This window comes from Melospiza melodia, chromosome 1 (assembly GCF_035770615.1).
Source record: "Melospiza melodia melodia isolate bMelMel2 chromosome 1, bMelMel2.pri, whole genome shotgun sequence".
NCBI lineage: Eukaryota > Metazoa > Chordata > Aves > Passeriformes > Passerellidae > Melospiza > Melospiza melodia.
This window is the reverse complement of record NC_086194.1, coordinates 88444949-88472020: the sequence shown is the minus strand read 5'-3', so window position 1 is coordinate 88472020 and position 27072 is coordinate 88444949. Positions and strand designations below refer to the sequence as shown.

At 41.5% G+C, this 27072-nt stretch overlaps 1 protein-coding gene and 2 long non-coding RNA genes across 3 annotated transcripts in view; 1 reads left to right on the top strand and 2 right to left on the bottom strand.

Annotated features, from left to right (window-relative positions):
* The window catches only part of LOC134420844 (uncharacterized), a 155238-nt gene that overhangs the window by 79558 nt on the left and 48608 nt on the right, over positions 1–27072 (bottom strand). The window lies entirely within an intron of this gene.
* LOC134420854 (uncharacterized) overlaps positions 1–27072 on the bottom strand; it is a 56633-nt gene that overhangs the window by 21531 nt on the left and 8030 nt on the right. The window lies entirely within an intron of this gene.
* On the top strand, positions 863–27060 carry LY86 (lymphocyte antigen 86). Its single transcript, XM_063161179.1, has 5 exons — positions 863–1224; positions 14915–15001; positions 16404–16532; positions 23323–23375; positions 26312–27060. The coding sequence occupies exons 1-5, from the start codon at positions 1104–1106 to the stop codon at positions 26405–26407; spliced, it is 486 nt and encodes a 161-aa protein (XP_063017249.1). The 5' UTR covers positions 863–1103; the 3' UTR covers positions 26408–27060.

Sequence of the window (27072 nt, the reverse complement as noted above, 5' to 3'; positions counted from 1 at the left end):
AGCCTTCAAAGCAAGAAAGACTGAAATGGCCAAAGTGATCTTTTATCCAACTCTGTTATACTACGGAGCCAATTTCTCCTTTTCTTGAGCTCAGAGAAGACTATTGCAGACATTTGCTTTAGGGTTGAATTCAGCTTGTAGCATTTTTCCAGTTGGTGCTCTGTCCAGAAAAAGACCTTTCTGGCAACTGCAGTTTGAAATTCTGTTCCAGCCCTGGATCTTAAAACTGAATCAGGGAATTTTACTGGAGATGAAGGAACTCTCCCTCCTTCCCTCACTCCTTCCCTGCCATCTGCACCAGCCACTAATTTCTGCATAAAGCACAGCTTTAAAAGAGATAGTGCAAATGACAAATGTACATTTTCACTAGAGAGCCATTAAGTAACCAGGCAGACAGGAGGAAAAAAATTAAGTCTAGGTTTATCTGACTGGGTACACTGCTAAATTGTATATTCCCAAAAAAACACTGAACAAAATCAATGTAAATGAAGGATTTAGCATAGTCAAGCAGAAAGAATTCATTCCCAAAAGTTTCAAGTCTTGCTTATGTGGTGTCAGCTTTATCAGGCACACCTCCCTTCTCTCCAGACGACAGATTTGTTACTAGGAAAAACATAGAGACCAAACTGTTCATTTTCCAAAATTTGGGCTGACTTTGTGTGATTAAGATGGGGCAATTTGGATTGCAACTTTTTTTCAGCCAGAAGGCTGCAAAATAAGTCTGTTTGAAGTTTTGTCCCAAATGCTTTGACTTCAAGAGAAGAAACTGGCAGCAAGAGCAGAAATAAACACATTGCTGCATTGTTCCAGCAGGCACCAAGGCAGGACTATGCTGGGCAGTGAGTAGGTGTGATTAGCTCATTTGTCATTAGTTGAACACCAAGCAGAAAGCAGAAGTTGAAGAACACGGAAATAACACCCTCCAATTCTGATTAGCCTCTTGTTTATACCGCATTGTGGGAAGCTGAGGCTGCACTGGCTCACTTAACCCTTTTGCAGGCACGAATGTTGTAAGTCCCGTGTCCCTTGGAGAAAGGAAGGAACATCTCCCTCCAGAGTGTTAGCAAGAGGCAGAAGTGATCCTGCAAACTACCACCACCACCATGAAGACATCAAATGCTCTTCTTTTCATCTTAGTCCTGCTTTACATCAATGCCAGCACACAATGGCCTACGCACACAGTCTGCAAAGAGGACAACCTGGAAATATATTACAAAAGCTGCGGTGAGATTTTTTTACATTTCCATTTTCCTTTCAGCTGCTCAGCAGAGTTATTCTTCTATGCAGTGAGAGATGCTTATAAAGCCAGGCAGTGAATGGAAGGGTTACACTCCCAAACTTCCACTGGGTTTCACATCTAAAATATTTTTCATGTTTCAAGTACAGCTGGTTTTGGTTCACACACACACAAACCTAACTGTATTTAGAAGATAATAAAGAGGAAATAATGTAACTTAATTCAGAATAATAAACTGCTGTGAAAAACCCAGTTTAGCATGAAAGAGATGACTAAGATCTTTATCTTGAAGTTAGGTTAAAAAAAAAATATAGGAAGACCCTAGGTCTTTAACTTTTTTACCCTTGGGATGAAACAGGCTCTTCAATGCACTGATCTGCTGCTTTTCTAATGTGCGATGGAAATGTGGTGATGTGCTTTCTGTCCTCCCGCTAGGAATGACAAGGGACCCAGTGTGACAGTGGGAAGGATTCATGTTCTCTGCCATTGCCACTGTGCTTAGTGAGACTTCAGCAGCGGCCCTTACCAGAGGCATTTCCCAGGGATCACAGGGTTTTGTTTGTTCTTTAAATCTGTAGAGAAGAAAAGGAGCAAGCGACACTGGAATTGACTGAAAATGAATTCACTGAATGGTGCCTGCTTTCCACCTCTTGCTTTGCTGGCCGTGTGCCTCGCCTATTGTGCTGATCTGCTTTACAACTGGGACAAAGGGAATTAGATTCACAGACGCCTCATTCATTGTCCACACGTGATTTGAAAAGCGATTCATGGCAAATGAGCACCCTAGAGTTTGTTTTTCCAATTCATCCAGTTACAAAGGGTTTTCCCGGGAGCTTTTCCTCTCCTGTAGCTTTCATTCGTTTTTGCACACCCATTAAAATAAAGCCAGTGAGGGACAAGAGAAGTAAATAAATATTTGTAATGCTATTCTTTACTGGTCTGCTCCCAGGGGACTAAAGTCAGGCTTCACGTTCTATAAATGGGTGTAAAGCATTAAGAAAATATTTAATTAGATATTGAATACAGACTTTGGTGCTGCCTTCATTTTAGTAAAAATTTATTGCATAAGAGAGTTCTGTTCCCTCAACAGGTCTCAGTCAGCATTAGATGCCTTGACACAGTGGCACAGGCTACACTCTGAGTGAATTCAAAGTATGATGAATTTGTCTGCTGGCATGTGCCAGTTAAATGTTGCTTCTTACTGTGCACATCACTGGCCTGGCTAACAATATGCATTTGTTTAGAGTCATTTGTTTCTGTCACTTCCTTTGGTTTGCCATGAACAGAAAGATAAGAGGAACATTCATTCAGGGAGAATTCACAGCTAGAGAAGCACGAGCCAGAGATTATAAGGTCAGGTCCCACCACTTAGAGTGGTCTTCTGTTCTCCTGGGTACAGCTATGGGAGATGAAAAGATTACATAGATGTGGTAACAATGCAAGAATTAAATAAGATTCCTTGTTTGAAGTCAGGTTCTATTCTCCCTTACTGCTCTGGCACTTGTAAGATGAGGCAACTTACAAGTGCCATCACAATGTCCTGCCTTGCCTTTTTCCAGAGGCTATCACGTGTAGCATCAGCCCAGGATACACCATCTGCATTGCTGCTGATGCAGTTCATAATCCAGCAGTTTGCATAAAGGAGAAGAATTTAAGGTGCTTGGGGTCAAGCCCCACAATCCACAGGTCAGCAGGATCAATCCAAGTACAGTAGTCCACATCTGCTTCAGAGAAGACCCTGTCCTTACTGAGCTCACTGGCAAGCTGACAGTGGTGCACAAGGTGCTGATCGCCCTTTCAGGAGAAGGGGAGCTTTCTCCCTACCTCATTTCACTGTAAGCCATAACTAGATGGGCAGAACATAACTCCATTTTCCATGTGTCCTGCCAATTGTTCTCACCCAGGAGGACACAGACTTGTCAGTGTTTGACAAGACCCTTTCCCATCAAATCTTCCCATTACAAATTTGTAATGGCAGCAACCACTGAGTTGATATTAGGCAACTTCCCACACTCCTTAGCTGTTTCAGAGGAATACTGCCCCATATGTCCCTCCAGTCTGAGAAATCCCTTTCGTATTTCCTGCTCCAGTGAAGGTATCAGAGGATGTCCCATTTGGAGGATATCAGGAGCCACAGTGAAGTAACAAGTACAAAATCTTAGGTAAAGGATTGCCTGTTGGCTTCAAGAGGGTGAGGATTTCACCTCTAATGTTGTTACTATAGACTCTAGGATGCTATCAGGGAATTAGGATTGAATCAAGTAAAATACAAAGATGTTAAAAGATTTTTTTATCAAGTACTTCACAACTTGTTTCTAGAGCTTAATGTCTTCTCTCAACAAATTATTGGAATTCAGTTTGAGCATTTAAAGAGGAGCCAAGTACCCATTTTTGCCTTGCTGTTTATCAGATCCTCTCCTATAATGCAGGAAAAATATGACTAAATTCAAAAATATGGGCTAATATAACTGTGATTAATGCAACAGAGAAATTTAGATGGATAATTGAGAAAGTGAAGCCATCTCCTGTAGCCAGGAGTAAGTTGCAATTGCTGGTCACAAGCAATTGTTCTAGCTGCCTCTTGCTCCTATAGCATGTAAGATACAGGCATGCATCAGGCCCCCAGCCTCAGCCCATGCCCTGGATCCTATAGAAAGCATCCCCATTCCCACTCAGCCACATCAGACAAAATGTTCTGTAACCAGGACTCCAAGTCACGCATGAAAAGAAGGGGCTGGACAAGATCCTAGTGATCGGTATAATGCAACTGTAAAAAAGAAATCAGACAAAAAATCTCAGCAGCAAGTCCATGGTAAGAAAATCAAGCTGAGAGGCAGGTGGTCTAAAAGTAGAGTAAATAGACAGTGTGCTGCCTCCTCTATGTAACCACAGGAGACATAACACCAAGACAGCCTATAAATAGCAAGACATTTCCTATTAGGGCCACTCTTCCTCTCAGGAACAAGTGACAAAAATGAAGGAAGATCTCAAATGACCACAAATCACTTTAGAAACCTGGGCAGAGATCCTGAGATAAAAGCAGCACAGGTTAACATCTCTGACTGAGAAAAGAGAACAGTAATTGGCAAGTCCATGCACAGACATGAAAAGAACCTGCTACACAAATGGCCAATTTCTACCCCTTTTAATTTCACTGTAATAATGCTTTTGATCTTTCTAGCTACATTATAAAAGGCAATTGTCTGGGAAGGGAAGGGCAGGTAGGCAATGGTAACAAAGTGCCCTGGGCAGATTCCAGTGTTATTTGAGTAATAGGCATCCACTTGGAAGTGCAAAGTGCAATGCAGTCAGAGACAACAGAACATAACTCCCTAACACATCTACCAGCACCTGCTTCTAGATCATTCATGTAAAGCCTAATTGTCTTAATTAGCCATGAAAACATTCTTAGTATGTAATGTTCAAATGGGACCCCCTTCATAAGGGAAAGCAGGTGATTGCTCCTGGATATTTTCCAACTATTTTTACAGCTCTTTCTTGAAATGTTAGGTGGGCCTGTATTAACACTTTAGTGCTTCAGAATGCCTGCTTTTGTTTTGACCAGCAAGCTTGCTAATTATTTAATTAAATTATTCAGATTAGGACCTGGGAGAACTTAGAGCTGCTCATTGCCTAAAACTGTAGGTTTCTTTACAGTGCAGAAACAAACACTGATAAGACAGAAGGTTCTAAAAAATAGTATGGACACCATCAACCATTAAGGACTTGTTTTCTGTGCACAGGAATAAATAACAGGGAATTTCAGGGAGCTCTTCAGAAGAGCCAAAGCAGTAGTATTCAAAGATGACATCTTCAGAAATATTCCCTAGACTCTATAAAAGACTGCTTAGACCACATGAGATTTTTAAATATAGACAAACATTTTTTCCCAGTTTATATCTGCTTTTGTTTTCTTTTTCTTCTGTTTTTCGTCTGAAGTAAGGTTAATAGCCATTAAAGTTTCAGGAGAAGGAGCAAACAATCAGTACTCATTTCAACCTCCTGAATTAAATATGAAATTGGCTGCACTCTTCATAAGTTTTAGATCTGTATATCTACAAATTTTAAAATAATAAAGCATATATAGGGATATGGGTAAACGTTTGCTATAATTCATGTCTTCTGCTAGACAAAGAGCCAGGGCAAGCTGGTCATCTAGGAAATTATTTTTACATGACAATGCCTCTTCCAAAACAGAGGAAGGTCATGCTGAACTTATGTCCAATGAGCTCCATGTTTGCTTGCACAGTTCTATGTCACACTTGAAGCAGTGTCATTTCTATAAACCTTTTTCCTGGCCTCCAGTGGCACAACAGGAGAGAGTAGCACTGCCCACTTCAGTACACACTTGCATTAAATTGCATTCGTAGATAGAGGAACTCTCATTTTTTTGGCTTTTCTTTAAATGTGTGAGCTCGGATTTGGACCTCTGTCAAAATGGCCCCTTGAACTCAACAGGGTGTAGAAGCCACTCTGGTCAGACAGAGCATTACAGACATGCTCCTGTTAAACTCTGTACTGAGGGAACTTTTCAGTGCTTAAAATAAAACAAGTGGAGACAGAGACCAATTAGCTCACAATTTCCTGATGATTTGTCAGTCCTTTCTGAAGAGTTTCAGGCTTACTAGGGTCCCCCTCACACACTCATTATACTTTCTCCTTCATACTGAGAGATCAAAGATACTATTTTTCTTAAATTTCACTTGTTCATTTTTTAAAAATACAACTGTAACATCAGATGTATTTTTAAAAATACACCTGCTCAATCAGCAATACCAACTTGTAAACAGTACTGTGAAATTGGTGTTAATTTTACAGCACATCACCTTCTGTTCTCTATGTCAACCAGTCTAACTATTCCTTTTCCCTCCTTGACCACACACTAATATTCTTTACTTAAAGGATGTAAGTAATCTGATAGCTTCAGCTGGGAAAGAAAGGTCTGCAAAAAGTTCTCACTCGTGCCGCTTCAGGGCAAAAATTCTTCCACACACTTGGTAAAAAGAGGTTCTTTTTCCATTGTTCTTTGGATTTTTGGCAGACAGATTGAGCCAGATGCTTCTCTTGGACTTATTTATTTATTTCCCTCAAACAGTCTCCAGCAATTGCTTCTGCTTCTAAATTATTTAAAGCCACACGACACCAACTCCCCTCTGATTTTTTGTTGCATAGATTGCTAATGGGCAAACAATCAAAGAACTTAAGAATTCCACTTGAAAACAATTTTTTGTGTGTTTACTCTGTCCAAGTCATCTTACTGTCATAGCTTTGCTGTTGAATTCATCTGGTATAACTTACATATTCCAAGGGGAAGACCAGATGTGTACATATATATTTCTGGCACCAGATCCTAACAAACTGAAACTATCATCAGAATCAAGGTAGCATAGTTATGAGTGTGCATGCAAATCTTTTTTTTTAATTTTTGTCCCTCCATGAATTAAAACTATCCCATCTATTTCATCCTCCACATCTCATTAGAGGATTTAAACTTTCTTTTTTCTATGTGAACTCTTGAGGTGATTCTGAACATCATTTTGCCCTTCGTTCAGGTGAGGAGAGTACTTAGTAAGTTTTAAAATGTAAATGACATTGAGGAGCAGGAGACAATTTCATACCTCCAAGGCACCCTGGCAAAAACATTAGATTCAGTACCTAGACTTTAAATCTTTCAGTAAAATCAATATTAATGCTTTCAGTGAGACTAGTAGTGGAGAGAATTAACTTCAGCTGAACTTCTCCCACCAGGCTTTAAATTCTCCCATCTAATTTAGTTCTCAGTGGTTTCCTCACAGAGCCAAATTCTTCACCAAATCAATTAAGGTCCTGCACCATGGACTGCAAGAGGGTTGTTTATGTTAAGCACAGACAGCCTCTCTCGCTTATCTGCAGCTGATAAATCTAAACTGGTTGGCATGTTTTCCACCTACTCACTTTTGCCACGTCTTTGGTTGCTGTAGCCACCGAGTCACTCAGGTAAATGTAAGGATGGGTGGTAACAGTTCAGAAAGCAAGCCATAGAAAACTATGTTCTATCCTTTGGAAAAATATAGGAGAGACATACCTAAAAATGGTATATTACATTGCAATCAAGAAATACTGTGGGCAAGGAAATATTGTCATTTGCTATTGGATACTGAATCTGAGCCTACGGAGGGAGCACTCTAATACACTAAACAGGTGAGTCACAGCCATTTTAAAAATTTGGTAAAATTTGAGATTAGCTCCTGTATTATATAAAGCAGAAATTATCAAAAGGCTGCATAAAGTCAGGAGCAAAAACAAACCACAGTTGATGATGAGTGCTCCTATGCAAAGTTTTCTCTGTAAGCCTCTAAGCAATAAAGCATTGCTACGCTTTCATGACATTGCCACACTTCCTTGACATTGCACATCATCTCATCTAAAGCTGTCATCAAGGCCTCAAAATATATCTGGACCCTATTATTCTTACAGTTTAGCAAAGAAAATAGAGGCAGGAGATCAGACACTCACAGCAATTTAATAGCCATTGGGAAAAACATCCAAAGTATTCTAAGAAAAATTAACACCTCAAAATGAAAAAACTACACCAGCATTATTGTGTGTTGGTGTCACTGAACCAACTTTAAGGAGGCAACCTAAAACTAGGGAAAAACAGTAGCCATCAGGGACAAGATGCCAAATGCCCTTTACAGATTCACCACACACCAAATCAAAACCCTTTGGTCTGTTCCAGATGCTGCTTTTAGACTCAGGAGAGCTTCTAGTTGCCAAAAGCTAGCATTTTGAAAACTACCACAAATTATTTCAGTGCTTCAGTTTCCTCTTCACCTGAAGATGGATGGCTCCTGTCAAATGATCCAGCAGTCATCAGGCAGGTGGGAACCCAGCTAGTTTCCTCAGCAGAGGGAGCATGCCATTCCAACTGTAGCTTCCTGCCATGCTCCTGTAGTGGATTTAAACCCATCACGAGAAAATGGGAACATTTAGCCCATTTATATGCTGCTGATTACTGTTCTGTATAATCAGCGGTGTAGCTGCTCTCCCAGAGCATGGCATGTGTCTGACAGCAGGGCAGTTTCCAGCAATGTTTGTTTCTATTTCTGACACAACTCTGAAAGTGTGTTGTGAATCCCCAGTCATTCTGGCAAGCACTGATGTCCAGAGATCTCAGTCTCAAGTAGGGCACTATGAAAAAATTATTTTAAAAAAAGCCAACACATTCAAGAGGGAAGAGACAGCTCTGATTAGGAATACAGGCAGTTACTGTAAGTGTTTTATTCATCCAGTGCATGGTGTTTTCTTACCAACAGAAGAACACAGACTTTCTCTCTCTAATACAGTCCCTGCTGGGCCCAGATTAATGCAGTATTTTCTTGTTACACTGCTGTAGTTGAAGCCTGCCCTGTCTGCCTTTCTCTCTCAAGCTAACTAGGACAAACCAGGATTATCAAGTACAGATCTATATGTGCTATCTCTCAAAGCCTGCATCTTTCAGTTTTGTCCTCTTAGACAGACTTGGATAAAGCTTTGTCATACCACACAAAGCACAGAAACTCCCCTTTCCCAAATACTACCTCTGGCAAAAGCAAGGAAAGAGCCCTCAGATACTAAGCCTCCCCTCAATCCTCAGCCAACAGATCTAACAAGCTTGCTCTTAGATAAGGTGGTTCAGGCAGGAAAAGGCAGGGAGACTCAGGGCATGTCTTTGACAAGGCTGCTTGACGCATGCCAGTGACACCCCCATCCCCAAACACGGCCCTGCACAGGCAGAGAGCCCCTCACACCTTCTGTCTTCACAGGGGCTTCCCTCTACCTCATCCATCACATCAGCCTGCTGCCAGAAAGTCTCTTCCTCTCCTCTCCACCTGACATTTGGAGAAGCCTTCTAAGTTACTGTCTCTTAATATTTGCACATTTGGACATCCTTTATGCTTTCCAATGAGTTTTATTTGAAATATCAAAAGACAAAATCTTTGTCTTTTATTTAAACTAACTTTGTAAGACACTGAAATCACCTTGCTGCAAAACTAAGGTCATAGGCATCAGCCAGTAATGCCTGTGCCTCAATCTAACCAAGAAATATATAAATGCTCTATGCATTACCAGTGTTCAGTATTTTTGGGAGAGGACTGGAAATTATTTAACTTGTATAAACCTTTTTTTTTTTTTAAAGTTACATTTTAAGTTTCTTTTGCTAGTGTCCTGGGCTTTTTTAGTTTTTATAGATTATACTGAAACCAAATTTTCAGGCTTCCCTCTACAGCCATGTAGGTTTTATCAGAAAGGAAGCAGAGTTATTCACTCCATTGGACATCTCCAAAAGCTTCGGACGTTTGGGTTTAAGCAACCTCAGAAACCACAAGTTGATAGTACTGTTTGCAAAGGGGAACTCCCACAGTCTGTAACCCCAGGACATTAAGGATACACAAACTCTAATCTTCTCTATTCCTTCTCCTCTATGTTGCCTAAACAAGCCAGAAGAGTTCAGGTGATAAAAAATACAGTGACTTCTGCAAATGAGGCCAGAGTGACTGAACTGAACTAGGCCAGAGTTCCAATCTGAATTAGGCAGGAGCCTGGAGCTGGTCATGGCTAAGTCAAGTGTCTTAGGATGAAGTATTCTGATGATAAAGTAGACACGGCCAGTGTGAGTCTCCCAATTTATTCTGCTCTTCTCTGAACAGAGGGTCACTCTGCCCTTCCCAGTCACATCTGGAGGTGGCAGTGGCATGCAGTGAAGGCAGGCCTAAATGGAAGTTCATTAAACTGAAGGTGCTCAGGGAAATGCAGATGCATAACCAGAGAGCTGCTAATTCACCTGATGCTTCTTCCTCCGTAGCCTATAAGTAGATTCCAGTGTCAAATATAACCTTGAGCATTCAGGTTAATTCATTTAAATAGGCATTAAAGGGAAATTGTTGAACAAATACATAAAGTCTGAAATCCCAAACAGTTCCTCATTCTTTCCCTCTCCTTTCATCACCTTGAATGTTGTAAAGACTAATGATTTAATTTTATTAAGAGCTTTGAAGGTAAGGAGTATTGGGTAATTGCTAAATGTTTCTTCCTTGTGCTAATTTCCATCTCCTCTAGCACCAGCTTGTCCTTACCTGACCCTAGCCAAGTGCAGTTGTGCATTTCATTCCATTCTGTGCCTTATCTGCTCCTAAAAGTATTATTTTGAAACACCCAAAGCTAACCAGTTTGGAGGGTCTTCTTACCCCTCCAAGGCTTACAGATGTGGACTTTTACAAGCAAAGCTCATCTGCTTGCTGCTACTATTCACTCATACCACTGATTTTCATGCTCATATGGAAACAATATGATTTTAGAGCAGATTCAGAAGAGAGGAAAACCAGTACAGGATAGTAAAAAAGATGGGGGGGGGGGGGGGGGGGGAAGAGGGGGAAGAGGGGGGAAGGGAGAGAGAAGAATAAAAGACAGAGGCTGTTGAACACCAGCGCAGCAAAATTCCTAGAACAGGTGCTTCCCATCTGGCCGTGCAGTTTCTGTAATGCCCAGTTAATCATGCAGCAGCTCAGGCTCTAAGGGACATTGCCACAGTGGGTTAGCACATTATCATTCCCAGCTGTCCACTTCATCCTGTGCTCTGGAGAGCCCCTCCCAGGAGGCTGTAAAGGCACCCCCAGCTCACAGCCCTGTGCCTTTGTGCACACCCATGTTCAGCAGGGGCAGAAGCCACTGGCCCCACAACTGCAGTAACCAGGGCACAAAAGGGACTTCCCATCTGTTGTCCTTGTCACTGAGGTTACACTGCTGTAAATATGTCTGAGCCAATCTACCTATGAACCTTCTACTAAGAACAAAAGCAGGGGGGAAAAGCTCTAGAAAGAGGAGTTCAGGAACTCATCTGAGCTTCTAGGCTGTACTACACACACCTGCTCAGTCTCCTAAGAGAAACCCAGCCAAACCCATCACTGAGAGCACCTCGAATAGCAAGTCAGGCTGAAATCTTGCACTGTGGTGCCAGTGCATGTGGAAAACCTCATCCCAAATCAATACAGGAACAAATCTTCACCAGGGTATTTGGGTAAGGGTGAAATAGGTGGTGGGATGCATGGGCTCAGCTGGCACTAAGCCATGTCAGGGGTGATTGGTAGCAAGATGCCAGGTACATCCCAAATTCACCTCTCACAAAGCAGGATTGTACTACAGAAGTCAGTCTTCAGTGAAAGCTGGACATTCAGTGCTAGATACAGTTGGGAGCTCAGCCTCAGGCACAGCATCAGGTTCAAATAACAGGTCTGGAAAATCTTGGAGTGCATGGACGGTTCACAAAGCCAAAGGCTCTCTCGTTTCCCAGAGCAGTTGCCCAAAATTAAGTATTGCCTAGAGAGAAACTTGAGTCAAAATTCTGCTTCCAGACACTTTTCATGCTAGCTGTAAATATGTTGCAGCCTAAGTCCTTCTCACTAGATACACAAAAAATGCCCTTTTCCCCCTCAGTAAGCAGATTTTTACTGATAAACCTCAATGTGTTTGCAAAATTTCCAACAACATTTTGAGTGTTGGTGATTTATCAAAACTGAACTGGAAAAGCAAAATTCTGCAACCAGTTAAAGAGTGTCTAGCTTTAATTATGGGAGAGGGAGCAGATTGAAGGGAGTAGGTGGAGGGAAGTCTGGGAACATACAGTACTGTGCACCATGAAATGATGCAGGGAAGTGGAAGGCTGAAGGGCAGCCCCACGTATTTTAGAGATCTAACAGTAAATGTTATTGCTCTGCACATGTGAAAGACATAACATGTATTTTTTTTCAGTCTAACCAGCTCTCTTCAGACTGAAGCAAACACGGAAGAATAAGTATTAAACCTCCATAGGAGACACACAGTGACTCACAGTCGAACATCCGAGATGAAAAACAAAAACGGCAATTGCTTTGAGTCGCCTTGGCCACAGGAGGCACTCCTCACGATTTAAGAAAAGAGGGGGATGGCACAATCCCTTAGTGCATAAAGCCCAGCTGAATTTACAGATTCCTTCACTTGTCATGCAGCTAAAACCCAGAAGTTTCATTAGTTTTGTTATAGTAGCAACGTTTCTCCCTACTTGTTTGGGAATCCAGACTCCCTGGCCCCATAGCTTTAGCAACACAGCCATTCTTTCAATTGATTTCAGGAGGAGGTCCCCATATATGCCACAGTATCTAAGATTGCAAAATTGGATTGCTAATTCTGAGCAGGAATTTCCACAGAGATGGTCAGAAAATTAATTTGGGTTCTTTTAGCAGTGGAAAATTTTACATTTGTCAGCAACAGAGTAACAACAGAAAATTCAAGTGCTCCAATTCACAAATTTTTCTGGAATTCCTCATGTGAGTGCTTCCACACTCTCTTTGAGGACCAAACAGCACCTCCTGGATATGTCAGGATCTATGCTGCATCACAAGCAGTGCGGTAAAAGACATCCATGGCTACAATGCACTATGAAATGAATCATCTGTCAAAGGACCTCAACCCATAGAAATAAACAGACATCCAAACTAAAATTACCCTGAGATCAGGGTCATTGTAAGAACCTTTCAAAAAAATCTTGGTTTCATGAACATACCCTTTCCACTCAGTGCTGAGAAATTTTAAACTAAAAGTTCAAATTCTAGCCCTAACACCACAATTTAGTTTGTTCATTAAAGTACAGCCTTTGAAAAGAAAAGGACATTATGTATGTTCTACTGCCATGTTTGACCGTACTCCCTCTTGAAACTGCAGACCCAACAATTTTAGTAACTCGACAACCAGCACTATTTGTAGGCATCAATGCCCAAATTGCTCTGAATCTGAGCAGCTGCTTCCTGAACCTTATCATCACACCACACACAAAACAGAAACAAGAGGGGCTCTAGCAGAAGTCCAGAGGAATGCGGAAGCCAAGCCCTGAAAGATGGTAGAAACCAGAGGGGAAGCAGGAGTAACGGCCCTGGAGAAAAGAGAAGTTTGACATGCTTTTCAGCTGGAGCAGGAAACTGCTCTCCTAACCGATTCCAACAGCTTCTGAAGCTGCAAAAACAAAGCTGGAACTGACAGGAATAAGAAAAAAAGAGGAAAGACAACCCTCTGACTGTGGCCACATTTGATAAACAACTGCAGGCACTAACTTTTTGTCCTAAGCAGATTATGCAACTGCAGAGACTGCTTTAGTGGTGTGGAGGACAAAATCCAGCACAAGGACACAGAGCTTTAGAAATATCAGTTCTTTTTATCTCCCTCCTTTGAACAGCCATTTTAACTTGCCCAAATTAAGGGCTCGGCTGTTAGCCCACACTGATAGTCTGTGGGCTCACAAAGCCTGGCTTAGTTAGAGCCCTCCAGGTCCTCTCAACACTTTCATTCATTCTGTGATCTCCTCTAAGCAATCAGGTTTTGGTCACACAGGCTTGCTGATTGCCAGCTGCTATAGCTGTGGGGCACTGCTGCTAAAACAGGGTTAGACTGTGGGGATGCTGGCTCAGCCTCACAGAGGACACTTGTGACTCAAGTTTCACCACAGCAACAAAGGAAAATTCTCCCAACCTGTTATTTTCAACTCAATGAGAAGATTAGTTCAAGCAACAATAACTTAGAAAGAGAAATCAGTTCCCAAGTCTATATTTATCACTACCAGATCTGAGTAAACCAAGGAGCCTATGGCTGCTTCTGCACATGCCACAGCTGCTTCTCTTTTTTCCACAGAGAACTACGTTGGATGAACAGGCTGGCTGGAAAGCCATAATGAGGGACAAAACTATGCCTAAAGCAAGTTTGAGGCTCAAGGTATTTTTCCAAATTGGCCAAATCTTTCCCCTCCTGCCACAGCTTTGGAAAACAATTGCACATTCTATTGGTTGTGGCAGCTGAGCTGTCAGTGGTTGCTGCTGCCTGTCACCAGAGAGTGACATGTCAGCAAGCCTTCAGGCACAGCATCAGATCTCATGGAGGCTAGCAAGGAAGAAGGTGGAAGTGGTAGGAAAACAATTACGGTTTTACAAGAGTTTTAGAGCTTTTTGCAGAGAAAGGGATACTGCAGGAATTGGGAAGAATCACGTTCATGATAATTATCAGTAAAAGGGCTTCCTTTGGCCCCACAGCTCTGCTCAAGTCTCCCAGAAAAAGAGAAATGTAGAATATTTTCTGGCTTAGAAATATCACAGGATGACGGACCCAGAAAAAAAAGTGCTGCAGTATCTCAGTTAACACAATTTCATTTTCAGTTTTGGACTTTTCATCCCACTCCAGAATTCACTTTCCTAATCAGCTTCACCAAGCCATCTTGTGAAGCAAATTAATTAATAAACATCTTCATAACCCATTGCTTCTCAGTGCTGAGGAAGGAATGGCAATGCGCAGAGTCTGGGAAAAGCAGTTGTGCTGAAATTTCACCATTGAATAAGTATTGGCTACCCACTATTGTGGGGAACTTTCCTTCTTTGAGCTTAGTTAATTTTCCCACACAGTAGATTCTAACGTCACACAGGTGAGCACCTGAGTGCACTTCAGACTGAAGGGGCAGGAAGGACACAAGTAGCTATTGAATGCAGGGTATGGGAGCGCTAAGCACTTCTTGGAGAACTTTTAAGAAATATGTAATTTATTTTTTATAACATTTCTATTATTTTATATATTATATATACAGTCTCAATAAAGTATCTCATTAAAGATACAACTTGTAACCCACTACTTTGTGTCTTCAAACAGATCCCCAGCAAGATTTTGCTCTCAGCATTGACCATTGTCCTGATATTGCAACCCACACCTTTAACATCAGAGCTGCAGCGGTCCTAAGTAAGTGAATTGCTATTTTCTCATACTGTACACAGGTAATTCATGTGTGAGTGATGGTATTAAGAAGTAAGCAAGGTTTACAGTCTCCTATAAAATATGAATGGGCTTCATTTCTTAGAAATTTCAAAACCCGTGCAGGTTTACAAAAATGTTAGTTCTGTTATCAGCTTGGCCTCAGACTACATCTGTCACCCTAAAGAGGTCATATCAGCTTTCAGCCCCTTTTCTGCTCCTGCTCTTCATTTGTACACATGGAGAGCCAAGGAGGGGCTGCTCTAGAGCTCATTATCTTCATAGCTAAGTCTTCTGAGGAGAGTCTTGCTGACTCTCACACACATTCTTACGTCAGTACCTCACCAAACTTCCAAGGCTGTGACCCTTGCAGGTAGGGGTCTGAAAGGACTCCCACAGAGCAACATGGGGATACCCCTCTGTCCCTCCTGGGTGTACAGGGAAGTGTTCTGGGAAAGTGCTGGCCTGAGGCAGCAGTCACACCATCAGTTTGCCACCTGCACTAGCTGAAATTACACCCTTCAGCACCTGACTGATTAGCAATAAAAGGTAAAAACTGGGTGCACGCTTTAATATTAGCCATTGCTTGCTTTGTGATTTTTTCATGGGAAAGTCACATCTTGCAGACCTGAGCCCAAGCTCATCTAGATCCTGTACTACCAGAGCATAAATATGAAAGAGCTGCTGTATGCTCTTGGTGTTGAAAATAAATTTGTGCGCCAAGTGTCTTTTAGCACCTGGGAATGCTTCCTTGCATGCAAAAGGTCTCCCTTCCTGTCAGACATGTGGGCTATTTGTCCAGGGAGCATCAGTTTTCAGGTGGCTGAAAAGGTAAACAAGCCTGAAAAAAATCACACTACAGACATTTGCAAATAAGTCAGAGAACAGGACCTCCATCAAAATCCAGTAGCCTCACTGGCTCTGCCTGCGTCAGCAAGCCAAGCACAAGGAGGCAACCTCCTAGAACTGCCAAGCTGCTGTGCTGGTCCCTGGCACAGGTTTGGCTCAGGCCAGTTACTGTTTTCCCAGGCAGCAGTTTGAGGTCACAGGTTGCTCCCAGGGGCCCATTGAATATGATCCCTCTGCTAAGAACACAAGAAAAGTTTAGATATAAGGACAGGAGATTTGCTGCACCACTTGACCTCTGAGTCAGAAAAGGGTCATGAGCCTAGTTTATTTAACACTCAAGAGAACTGCTATTATGTCCCCTGTCATATACCTTGAAGGCCTAGAGACCTCTTCCTGAAGCACAGCTTTCTATGTATCAGGAGTCCCCTGTGAAGAGAAATAGTCTAATGGCTCAAACAGCAGGGAGGAAAAAAATAGAATCTTTTTTTAAATAAAGTTAATCCTTGCACTTTCTCTGAGCTCTCTTTCTCTTTGTGTATAGGGCACAGCATCAAGGAGCTCTATGTCAAGATGAACATGATCGTAAATGGAAGGACTGTCCTAACATACTCCGAGACGCTTTGCGGGCCAGGTCATTCCAAGCTTATTTTCTGTGGAAAGAAGAAAGGAGGTAATTTAGGTGGCACTCTCAGTGTTTGATGGCTACTGAATACTCCAAGCAGGATGCGCCTGCTGTGCTGTTGACTGCACCAATACATTGTAATGTTCTGTTTACTTCACCAGCATGTTAATGGTGACAGGAACGCAGTAGGACAGAGACATTTTAATTGAAGGGCCTGCTTTTCCCCCCAACCTGTTTGCTTGCTTTACTTTTAATCACAGAATATTGCACACCCCTGGGATTTCAAGTCCATTAAAAGTAACTGTGGTTATGCGACCCCCATGCACCAGCAGGGAGGTTCATAAGCCCTATTTAGAGGCACGTGCTTGTCATGTGAGCAAGAAGTATGGCAAAAACAAAGGCTACTTCTGTAAAAGAAATGGCTGAGCAAATAAACAACTATTCTGAATATGTTCTTCACTATTAAGGAAGTCACACCTCCTGTCCTTAAAGGCAATTCTTAAATCACTTTATGAGGAAATATGCTTGAATAAGGGTATTTGGAACAAGATACTATTTGCTACCATCTATGGTTTGCATCTTTCAGTTCAACATGTGCCTATGCAGCAATCAGATGAATTCAGCTCATGCCAGTCACACTGCCACCTGGCAAAGACTTGCTCTAGTTGGTTTAGAGTGCTATTGCTTGCCCCCAGAAAACCCCCCAGGCATCTTTGGGCCCAGGCCAGCCTGGGCACCTCAAGGCCCCTTCTGACACAACCCAGGCTAGGTAGTGCCAAGTTAGCTGTGCCATGTCCAGAAGAGCTGTGGTCATGCTTCTGGACTGCAGTAGGCATGTATCCATTAATTTTTAAATCACCCTCATATCATGATCATCTATTTAGGCTGATTTTATAAAAACCAAGTAGAGCCACAGAGCAGTTTGAATTGTCAGAGCACCGGCTAGTTACAGAAGCTCTGCTTTCCTTGAGTCACTGACGTCTTCAAGCTGATAACACTGCAATAACTCATGTGCAAGGGCCATGAGTTTAAAGAGCATGCACAGCACTACTGCGAAGACAGTTCCTGGAAAATTACTAAGACATTTCACACTGCACAAAACTATCACAAAGAATAATAGAGAAATGCTGCATGAGCAACCAATTATGTAAATCATGTAAGCCAGATAGACAAAAAAATTAAATTCAGAAGTTTCTTCAATTGTGTATTGAATCACAAGAGGAGAAAACCCACCCACAAACCTACTGAAAAACTATCTTATTCTGATGAAGTACTTAATAACATCCTTCAGTGAATGCATTAAGGAGAAGTAGAGCCAGTCCTGAGCTGAGCACAAACTGCTATTCACTCATTAAGCTAGAAAGCCAAAACCTCCTGGGGTTTCCAAGTCTCTTAATCTTAAACTGACAGGCAATTGTTTCTGTTAATTGAAATACATTATGACATAAACACATAGTTGGTTGTTTTAATAATACTATATATCTTCATTTAGAAGTACCCTTACTTCAATGCAAAGACGTCTGCCATGCACTTTTTAATATACACCCTCTCATCCAGTAACTGTTTTTATTTAGTAATTAAGTCACAGTGGGAAAGAAGTGAACTTTCTCAGGTTCAAACTGAAAATGGGGTATTTCTTAATTAGTTGACAGTTGAATCTACCCCATTGAGCTGAAGACAAATTTAAGGCAGTTCAGGCATAATTTACCATATTAGCACAGCTGTAAATCTGACCTAATGCCTGTGCAGGAAGGACAACTTGTGAATGGCCAAGTATGCAGACTAAGGCACAGGAGAGCAGAGAGCCCTTTCAACTGAAGCTTTTCATGGAGAGCCCCTTTTTCCCTGTTGTATGGACAACATTTCCAACATCTGGCCAGACCTGACCTGAGTTTAAATGTAGTTTCACACAGAATTTGCTTGCCTTTCATAAGGAGGCCAAAAATTTCCTGCCTCTCTCTCTCCCAAAATTAGACAGAACATCATCCTTCTACAGGTTTTGTTGATCCACTTGTGGGGAAAAGCAGAGCAGAAGTTACAAGAAAAAGAGAGTTTTAAGAGCCGGATGTGGCAAAGTCTTCGTTATTTGAGGGAAGTTTACTTTTTTTCTTTATTTATATTTGCTCTCCTATAATGCTACAGTTTTTCATGACTAGAAATACTCTCTGTGCTGGAAAGACTTAAAATAGCTGGAGATTTCATGTTCATCATAATCATATAGTATTTACTATTTTTGTTAACCAAAGGTCATGTCTGGCACTGCTCACTCAGGCTCATAAATAGGATTCCAAGATCTTTTTCTTTGAGCTATGTGTCTGTTGTGAAGTTGTTAGCTCAAAGTTTGCAAGGAAATTTGCCATTACCTATTTAGGAACAATAGCAACACAATTGCTAAACTCTTTGTGGCATAACGTGAACTCAAGCCTTCCTCTTTTTTAGTAGAATGTGCTGGTTATTCCCCATTTCCTCCAAAGAAAACAGTTACGTAAGATTTAACACATTTCCCAATGCAATCACTAAAATCAGAGTGGAAGATCTACAGGGCAATATTAAGCAATGTGCCAACAACAGCTTGCAGGCTTAAGCAAAGCCACCTGACAAAAAGATAGCTGCCTCCTCTGCAAATTTTCTTTTGGGCTCGACTGACATAGGCACCATCAGAGCACTTGCACAATTCCTTAAGCACACACCCCAGACCACAGAGAAACCCCCACCTTGCGTCAGACCTCCAGTCTTTTACATTATTGTCCCTTTCAGCAGGTGTCACAGTGAGCAAGTTTCTAAAACAGCACTTGTGAATAAAAGTAGGGAACATAACATGAATTAAAAGACTGGCTATCACATTAAGAATGTTGGTTGCTGTTTCTGAGAAAGCAGCTATACCACAAAGCTAGGTCTTTGGGCTGACACACAATGCCATCTTGCTTAGCCCCTTCACCTCACCTTTTCCTCACCAGTAAGAGAGTCAATCTTTCTCACCTGGCCATGTATTTACATATGTTTTTTCCCCACTCAACTAGACATCTATAGCTGGCAGTCATTCACATCATTCCTACATCCATAGCACCCACAGAAGCTTGTGTCAGTTGCATCGGTGCAAGATTGTGTCCTAGAAGAACTCCAACATGGAGCATTGAAGTTCTAAAAATATTTAAAATATAGAAAAAGGAAGAGGTGGGTGCAGATGTACAGGGCCTTTATATAGTATAGGAGTGTGAGAACGCATAAAGATTTTCAGTGAAGGGAAGATTTGAGAAAGAGGAGTGAGAATTTCATTATAGGTGTTTAGTCAGGAAGGAGAGGCATCTTCATGACAAATGATAACTAGTAATTTGAAGTAATCCTCAGGAAGTTCTTACTTACACATTTGAAAGCTCTGCCTCAGACTGGAAACTACTAAAAGCATGCTCACTAGCAATGAAAAGGGCTAAGTCCCTTTTGGTAGAAACAACAGTGAAAAGCTGATACAAAAATACAGTAGTATCACCTTGATTCAGTGGTACAATAGAAATATTTTCCAGGCAGTTCTACTGAAATCACTTTCAGATAAATCTATAATAAAAAGGGCTGAAAGCAAATCACTGATGACAGCATCCTTGACAGGTACCATAAATTACCAGCAGACAAAGAAAAAGGGGAATATTTAATTGGAAAAACGCACTCATAGTTTATGCTCTTCCAAATGTGTGAGCATTTTTTGCAACCGTGTTTGGGCTTTTCTCTAGGAAGACCATAGAATTCTTTCAATAAGATAGGCTCAGTGTTTGTGACAGTTATACTTACTGCAGCAGATGTGTTCATCCTCTTTTAATGGAGGAATGTAAAAATGTATGAATATGTGGAGAAAAAATGCATAATCAGGATGCTGTGATAAACTGCAGTCCTTCAAGCCTTGGAGGATGTTTACACTTCTGGAATTATAGTAGAAATCTCCATGCAACTGGAACACTGAATGGTCTTTGAAAAGCCTGATCCACTGAAGTTTCCATGGTCCAAAGTGAATATCAATGATAAAATTCAGCAGATTTATGAATCCATAGTATTTCCTGACAGGTCTCAACTAGCTGAAAACGAAAGCTGCCCTTGCTTTCCTATTAGGACATACTTCCAAAGCAGCATAGTTTCTTCCTCCCCATTGAAACCAGGAAGGTTACAGAAGTTTTCTAAAGAACTGGTTACAGAACACAGAATTGTTGAGGTTGGAAAGTCATCTAATCCAGTTCCACATACTTCAAACAGGGCCATCTGACAGCCAGTTGCCCTGGACCATGTGCAGGGTAAGGTTTTTAGATATACCTAAGGAGGGATGCTCTACAACCTCTCTGGGCAACCTCTGCCAGTGCTCACTCACCCTCACAGTAAAAATAAAGTCTTTCTTGATGTTCAGGAGAAGCCTCCTGTGTTTTAGTCTCCTCATTGGAGAGATGTTCTAGTCCCTTAATTATATCAGTGGCCTTTCACTGGACTTTCTCCAGCACCTCCATACAATTCAGCTGAACCACTGCAAAACCCCTGTTTAAAAAGAGCTAAATAAGGGAAGCATAAAGCAGTAAATGCAGACCTCAAACTGGACAAGCAGCACCTGCTGCTCCGCATTTGAAGGCTCCCTAAAAGATAATACAGCCCATGACAATGATTTCTTTGATAACAGAGCAAAGGCATAGCTACAACATATCAGAGCAATCAAGGAAAACTTCTCAGAGTGGGCTGAGGCAGAGCCCTGAGACCACATTCATCTAGCTACTTTATCACAGTGAAGTGTGTGGGGAAAAATAGCTTCTACCTACACTAGATGAGAGATTAGCATTGCCATAATTTCAGAAGCAAATTTATGGCCTGATGACACCTACTTCATTTTAAAATACAGGCTTTGCAGAGCCTGAATGCTGCATCTATGTTTTTAGATTCTGGATGGCTTTCTGAGAGCCTAGATGAGATCCTAACAAGCCACGTGATCCAAGAGAAGTTTCCATGTCCCCATGCAGAAGGGCTTTGGGTGATTGTTCACAGCCCAGTCTCCTCTCCACCCTTCTCTGCTGTCACCCAAGATTTGCTAGGCTGCGAGTTGGCTGAAGAAAAGGTAGTCCTGCAAGGCTCTCTACTGAACAAAAGGACACGCAAAGCACGAGCCCCAGCACTGCATGGCCCACACCACCCTGAGGGGGCAGCTCCCAATATGCCTTAGATCACATTGACACACACAGCTCCCAGGGGAGTCACTCATCATTATGCAGTCTTCAGTGCCTTTAATTCTCATTTAGAGTCTATTAAAGCTGTGAACCAAGAGGTGGGCTGTACTGTATTTTTAAAATTTTTGAGTCACTGCTCACTGCAGTGGAGATGTGTCAGACTCCTGGGCTCTGGCTTCGTGCACAGAAGCGAGTGGTGATGGCAACAGCTCTCTGAAAACAACAAGACTTCTTGCTGTCCACACGAATTAGCCAGGGATGCAGAGGGGAATGAGTACAGTACAATTGCTGTAGCATAGCTGATCAGTTTGAGATTGACAAACCAAGACATACTTATTCTGTTCTCTGTTTTGGGATTAGGTTTTTCAGGGCAACACTAAGTTGTTTTGCATCTTCTCCACCTCCCAGGATCATCAGGGCATTACATGAAACAAACTTCTCACTAATGCAAAGGTGTAGAACACTGGTGATATCTCAGGTTTCTCCTTTTCCTAGTTTAGCTTATTGTCATGATTGTTTCATATAATTTTGTTACAAGACTAACATTTCACGTAATTTGTGGGAAAAACTTTTGTGGACTGTTTTCCAAGTCCATGCATGGTGAGATGGATAGACCATACAATCTAAAGATGTTACAGATCTTTTATCCAACATTTCACAAGAAACAGTTTAAACCAACAGTGAGACTAGACTAAAACTCTCTAGAAGTGACAAGCATCAAAATGCCAGCACATACTCATATAAACACGATGAAACACTCCTCTGTCACTGTCAAAGTAAGGAATATTTCATGACACCTACAAAAAAGAATCCTTAAACAGTTCTTAGACTTTTCCATGACTTGTGTGGGGCAAGTTGTGCAAGAAATTCTGAAATACTGAAACATCTACAAGTTTTATTTTCAGTCAAGTCTGCACAGTTTGGCCCAGTAAGCTATGAAGAAGTAGGAGGAACTGCAGAACAGCTTGCTAATTCTCTCCATTAATGCCAAAGTTGCCCTTTCTTCAACAGCCAAGAGCAAGCATGCCTCGTACGATTAGGGAGATGAGGATTGGAAGGTGGAACTCCCAGGCTCTATTCCAGTCACCAACACGGTTGTGATGGCTTTAATACCTCATGTAACTTCTTGCTGAATGCTCCCTCAGCAGAGAGACAGACATGCTTTTATTACTTTAAAGTCATGTTCAGCAAGCAGTCAGGAGTCCACACCTACAGAAATACTCAGCTCAGATTGTTTTTTCTAAAAGTTACCAAAACAGTACTGTTTGTCTTCTGCAGCTTCAGGTGTTTGATGGTTCATGCTGAAGGACTTGAGCCTGGCAGTCTCCCCCTCCCCTTTCATTTTCAGGATGTGTGATGACATAGGTATTCCCACCTGGCTGTGCAAAGATGTGCCCCTTTTCCATTCACATGGGCTGCAGATGCTGCTTGAGCCCAAGCTTTGCCTTGCTTTCCCCATAAGGCAGTAGACATCCTGATATTTCCCCCAAGGGGGCTGTTGCAGGACTGCGTATGGAGCATTTTGCAGTTCCATAATACTTGTCACTGGAGGCTTTGAAATGCTGTTACCGAAAAAGCATCTATGATCAGCTGACTTTTTCCTTCCCATGCTGCATGTCTAACCATCCGTCACCTTTGTTGCTTTCCAGAACATCTCTCTTATGAGGGGCCAGTCACACTGGGAATCAAAGAAATCCCTCAGGTAAGTTGGTTGCAGCTGTGTTCCCAAGCAGAAGGGCTTCCCAGATGAGGTATGGTCAGAGGACTACCAGCAATCACCCCAGCACATTCCAGGCTTCCCCAGCTGGCACACTGGATCTGATAGTGTTTTATATGAATAATCCTCTTCAACATGAAATTAAGTGGCTTTGCTTATAGTTACAGAGGCACTACTATGCAGCAACAAATTTTTTTTCAGGATAGCAGATGTCTGTACCAGCTTTAAGTCAGACAGCCATAGAGTTCTTAAGTAGGCTCCCCCTCTCTTACTCTTAAAATAGCAAGAAAAGAAGCAGTTCCAGGGGACTCCCAAGAGACCAAGGCTGCAGTTTTGCTCAGCCCTTAGTGAACTGAACAATTTGGAGAAGCTCATTCATCCTGTCTGGCTATAAAGGCATTTTAGATAACTACTGCAATTTAAAGTGTTCCACTGTACGTACATGGTGTCAGGCAAAGAGACCAAGGTCTCCTAGGTGGCAACTGAAGGTACAAGTTATTAGGCCAAGAATACTTTCTCTGAATTTATGAAGCCTTAAAATAAGAAAATAATTTCTTAGGAAGGTGAGAAAACAGGCAGTACTCTAGACACTCCTCTGAATTTCCTGGTCATCCATTACAGATGGTTTTTACTCCACACACAGCTAAGTCTTCTAGAAGCTCAACCAAATCACTCTGCAAAAAAAGATAGATTCAAATGCTGAATGCAACAGTCTCTTAACTGGGTGCAGCATGAAGATATATTTGATCAGTACATAACAAAGGATTTTTAGAGACATACAACGAAGAGACTGGATTGAAGGGAAGAAAGCAAAGTCTTTGATTATCAAGGCATCTTGTTGAGAATGTAGCAAAGAAAGGATCACAGTCACCACTGAAAAAGCATAGAGTTCAGGTGGTCAGTCAAATACCCCTTAGATTTACTTGGAGAAGCACAGCATGAGCTCTCAATTCTTCAGCAGCAGACATAAAATATATGTCAGAGGCTCAAAGATGAGGTCTGGGATCTGCTCAGTACTGGATTGCTCCAGGCAGGAAAAGAAAACAGGATCAGAACAGGGATACAGAACAAAGACATGAGTCCCAAAGAACTGAGCTTGCCAAGACCTGCAGAGGTGATAACAAGGATAGCTGGCTTCTGGGAAGATTGAGCCTCCTTAAGTGCTACCATCTCATATGTCTCAATCTTCCTTTGGTGAAAGCAGCAACCAGGGCCTTCATTTTCCCAAAGCTTTCACACAGGGAGCTGGACCCCCATTATGCAGGCTGTTATCCCACCCTAACCAGCCCGCTTCCCTAAAGGCTATACCCACAGAGGCTGTGTTGAGCATTGCCTTTGATGTCTCACACAGGAGTGCCTGAGCTCACATCAATCATCATCCTGCTCCAGGAGCAGCTTTACTAACATACTTTCGTAGTAAAGCCTCAAGACAAACTGAAGAATAGGTCTTTAAACCAAGCAGAAGCCACAGAAACATGCACACATTCCAATAAAACTCCAGTTCTGGGCAAATTAGCTGAATTTTCAGCTAGTTTCTGGAGGCAGAAACTCCAAGACTGATCACAAGCCTCTTTTAATAACACTTTTCACCACAAGCAAAAAATTTTTCTGAAGGAGAAAAAAGAAATCTAACCACTAATAAGCAATGGAAATTAGCTATTACGAAGTCTTTTTCGTGAATTAAACTATAAGCTTTTAGAAAGTTAATATACTTGTGAGAAAAGGAATAGGAAGCCTCTTTTGTTAATTAATCAATCAGGCAAATAACACCACAAAAAGGAATTATTCCATACAGCAATCCTCTTCTGCTCATTGCAAAGAACAGTCTCATCCGAGAAGCCTGAGGCGTGTTTGCACACTCCACACAGGAATTACAACCAGGCTCTATTCTCAGGAGCATGTTGCCATTGGGCCTCTCTCTAAATTTAGGTTTTACTCTTGAACCTCTCTATGAGGACACAGACCAGGTATTGCTTTAAAAATCCCATTATAAAAGGCAAATGCCAAGAAGCCTGACTCATTTCAGCCATGTCTCCTACTCCACAGCCAGAAAGGCTCTAAACAGGGCAGGAGCATTCTGTGGTTCAAAGCGAGGAGGTCACTGCTGCCAACCTCTCCTACCCCACATTTTTCTCCCCCCTGTGCTCCAGCAAAAAAATCCAGAAATAATTACTGCAGAGCCAGCAATATACCAATATGCCAGTGAATAAATCTAGTTCACATCTTCTTCCAAATCTGTTAAAGCCACCTCGGTCACCTCCCCGTACAGGGCTTCTCCAAGTGTCTGGAGAGAGCAATCTTGACCTATACCAGATAGCCATGGCTTCTTTAAGGTTCAGATATTTTTTTTTGTAATGATATAAGTTCTCCCCAAAGCCTGAATTTGTACTTTCAACTACACAATTGGAAATCAGACTACTTCTTGTTTTATTATATAGGAATTCATTATAGATTGAGTCATCTATACACACACTTCCCCCAGTGCATTCTGTTATAAAAATTCATATCACTAACACTGAACAACAAGATCCATGTAAGAGAAGTGCCAGAGAATTGACCATCTCTTTTTCCAGTTACTAAACAGCACAGGCCATATTGTGCTTGCTTATAAGAATCATGAGAATTTACAGATTTACGTAATTTATAGATTTGAAGAGATTTTTTAATGCAGCAAAACATTTCATTCCCCTTGCACTGTTTAATTTTCAGTTTGTGCTGTCAGCATTGATATCCCTGAGGAGAGTATTTTGGCAGAAAATATGGGCACATCCTTTACCACCTCTGAAACATTTGGAGCAGGAAGGTTTTGGAGAAACTTGATGGGAAAAGAATTGTTCTGTTTCTAAAAAGAGGAGTCAGAAACTTAAGCAGTTATACAGTACTGATGGGCTAATCTCTTGCTTTGCATTTTTCTCATACAGGGAGATTACACTATTTCAGCAAAGCTGACTAATCAAGATCACGTCATTGTCGCTTGTGCCGATTTTACTGTGAAAAATTATTTAGACTATTATTAGCAACAAACCGATTTCATGAAAGCTACAGACTACTATTCAAGTCAAGTAGGCTGCTTGCATGCTATAATGATTCTGAAGAAAATAATCCTCACATGGTGATTCTCATGCTGTTCCTCTTTATAAATTTGCTATTTTCAAGAAGTTACTAGATCCTCTAGTGGTAATTTTATCTCTAAACGCACACTGTAGCCTACTTTTTTCTTCTAATATATACAGCTGTAAAAAGAAAGTATCCAATACCAACACTTTCATTTTAGGATGAAAATAGCATGAGGCAGAACAGGCGAGAGCCTAAACACTTTTTGCAGTAAGTTATGGAGGTATCCATTTCTAACACAGGCTAGAAGATGACTTTCACATATATCACATATTATGCAGTTACAGAACTCAACATCTTAAATCTTCTCTGGAGCCTGTCTGGAGATTCCACTAGCACAGCTTTTGTTATAACTACAAAACAAAAGGACAAAACAAAAATAGGATGAACATGCCTTTTTTCCAGTGATCGATGTCATGTCACTGGATTCATATCATTCTAGTCTTACGGAGTCTACCTGGAATTTTTTGTTCTGTAATGTGTTTTAAGGGATGCGTGAATCATTCTGTACTTAGGCTATGTGCTCTTCTTGCTTCTCAATAAATTCATAATGAAAGGCTGTTTTTTC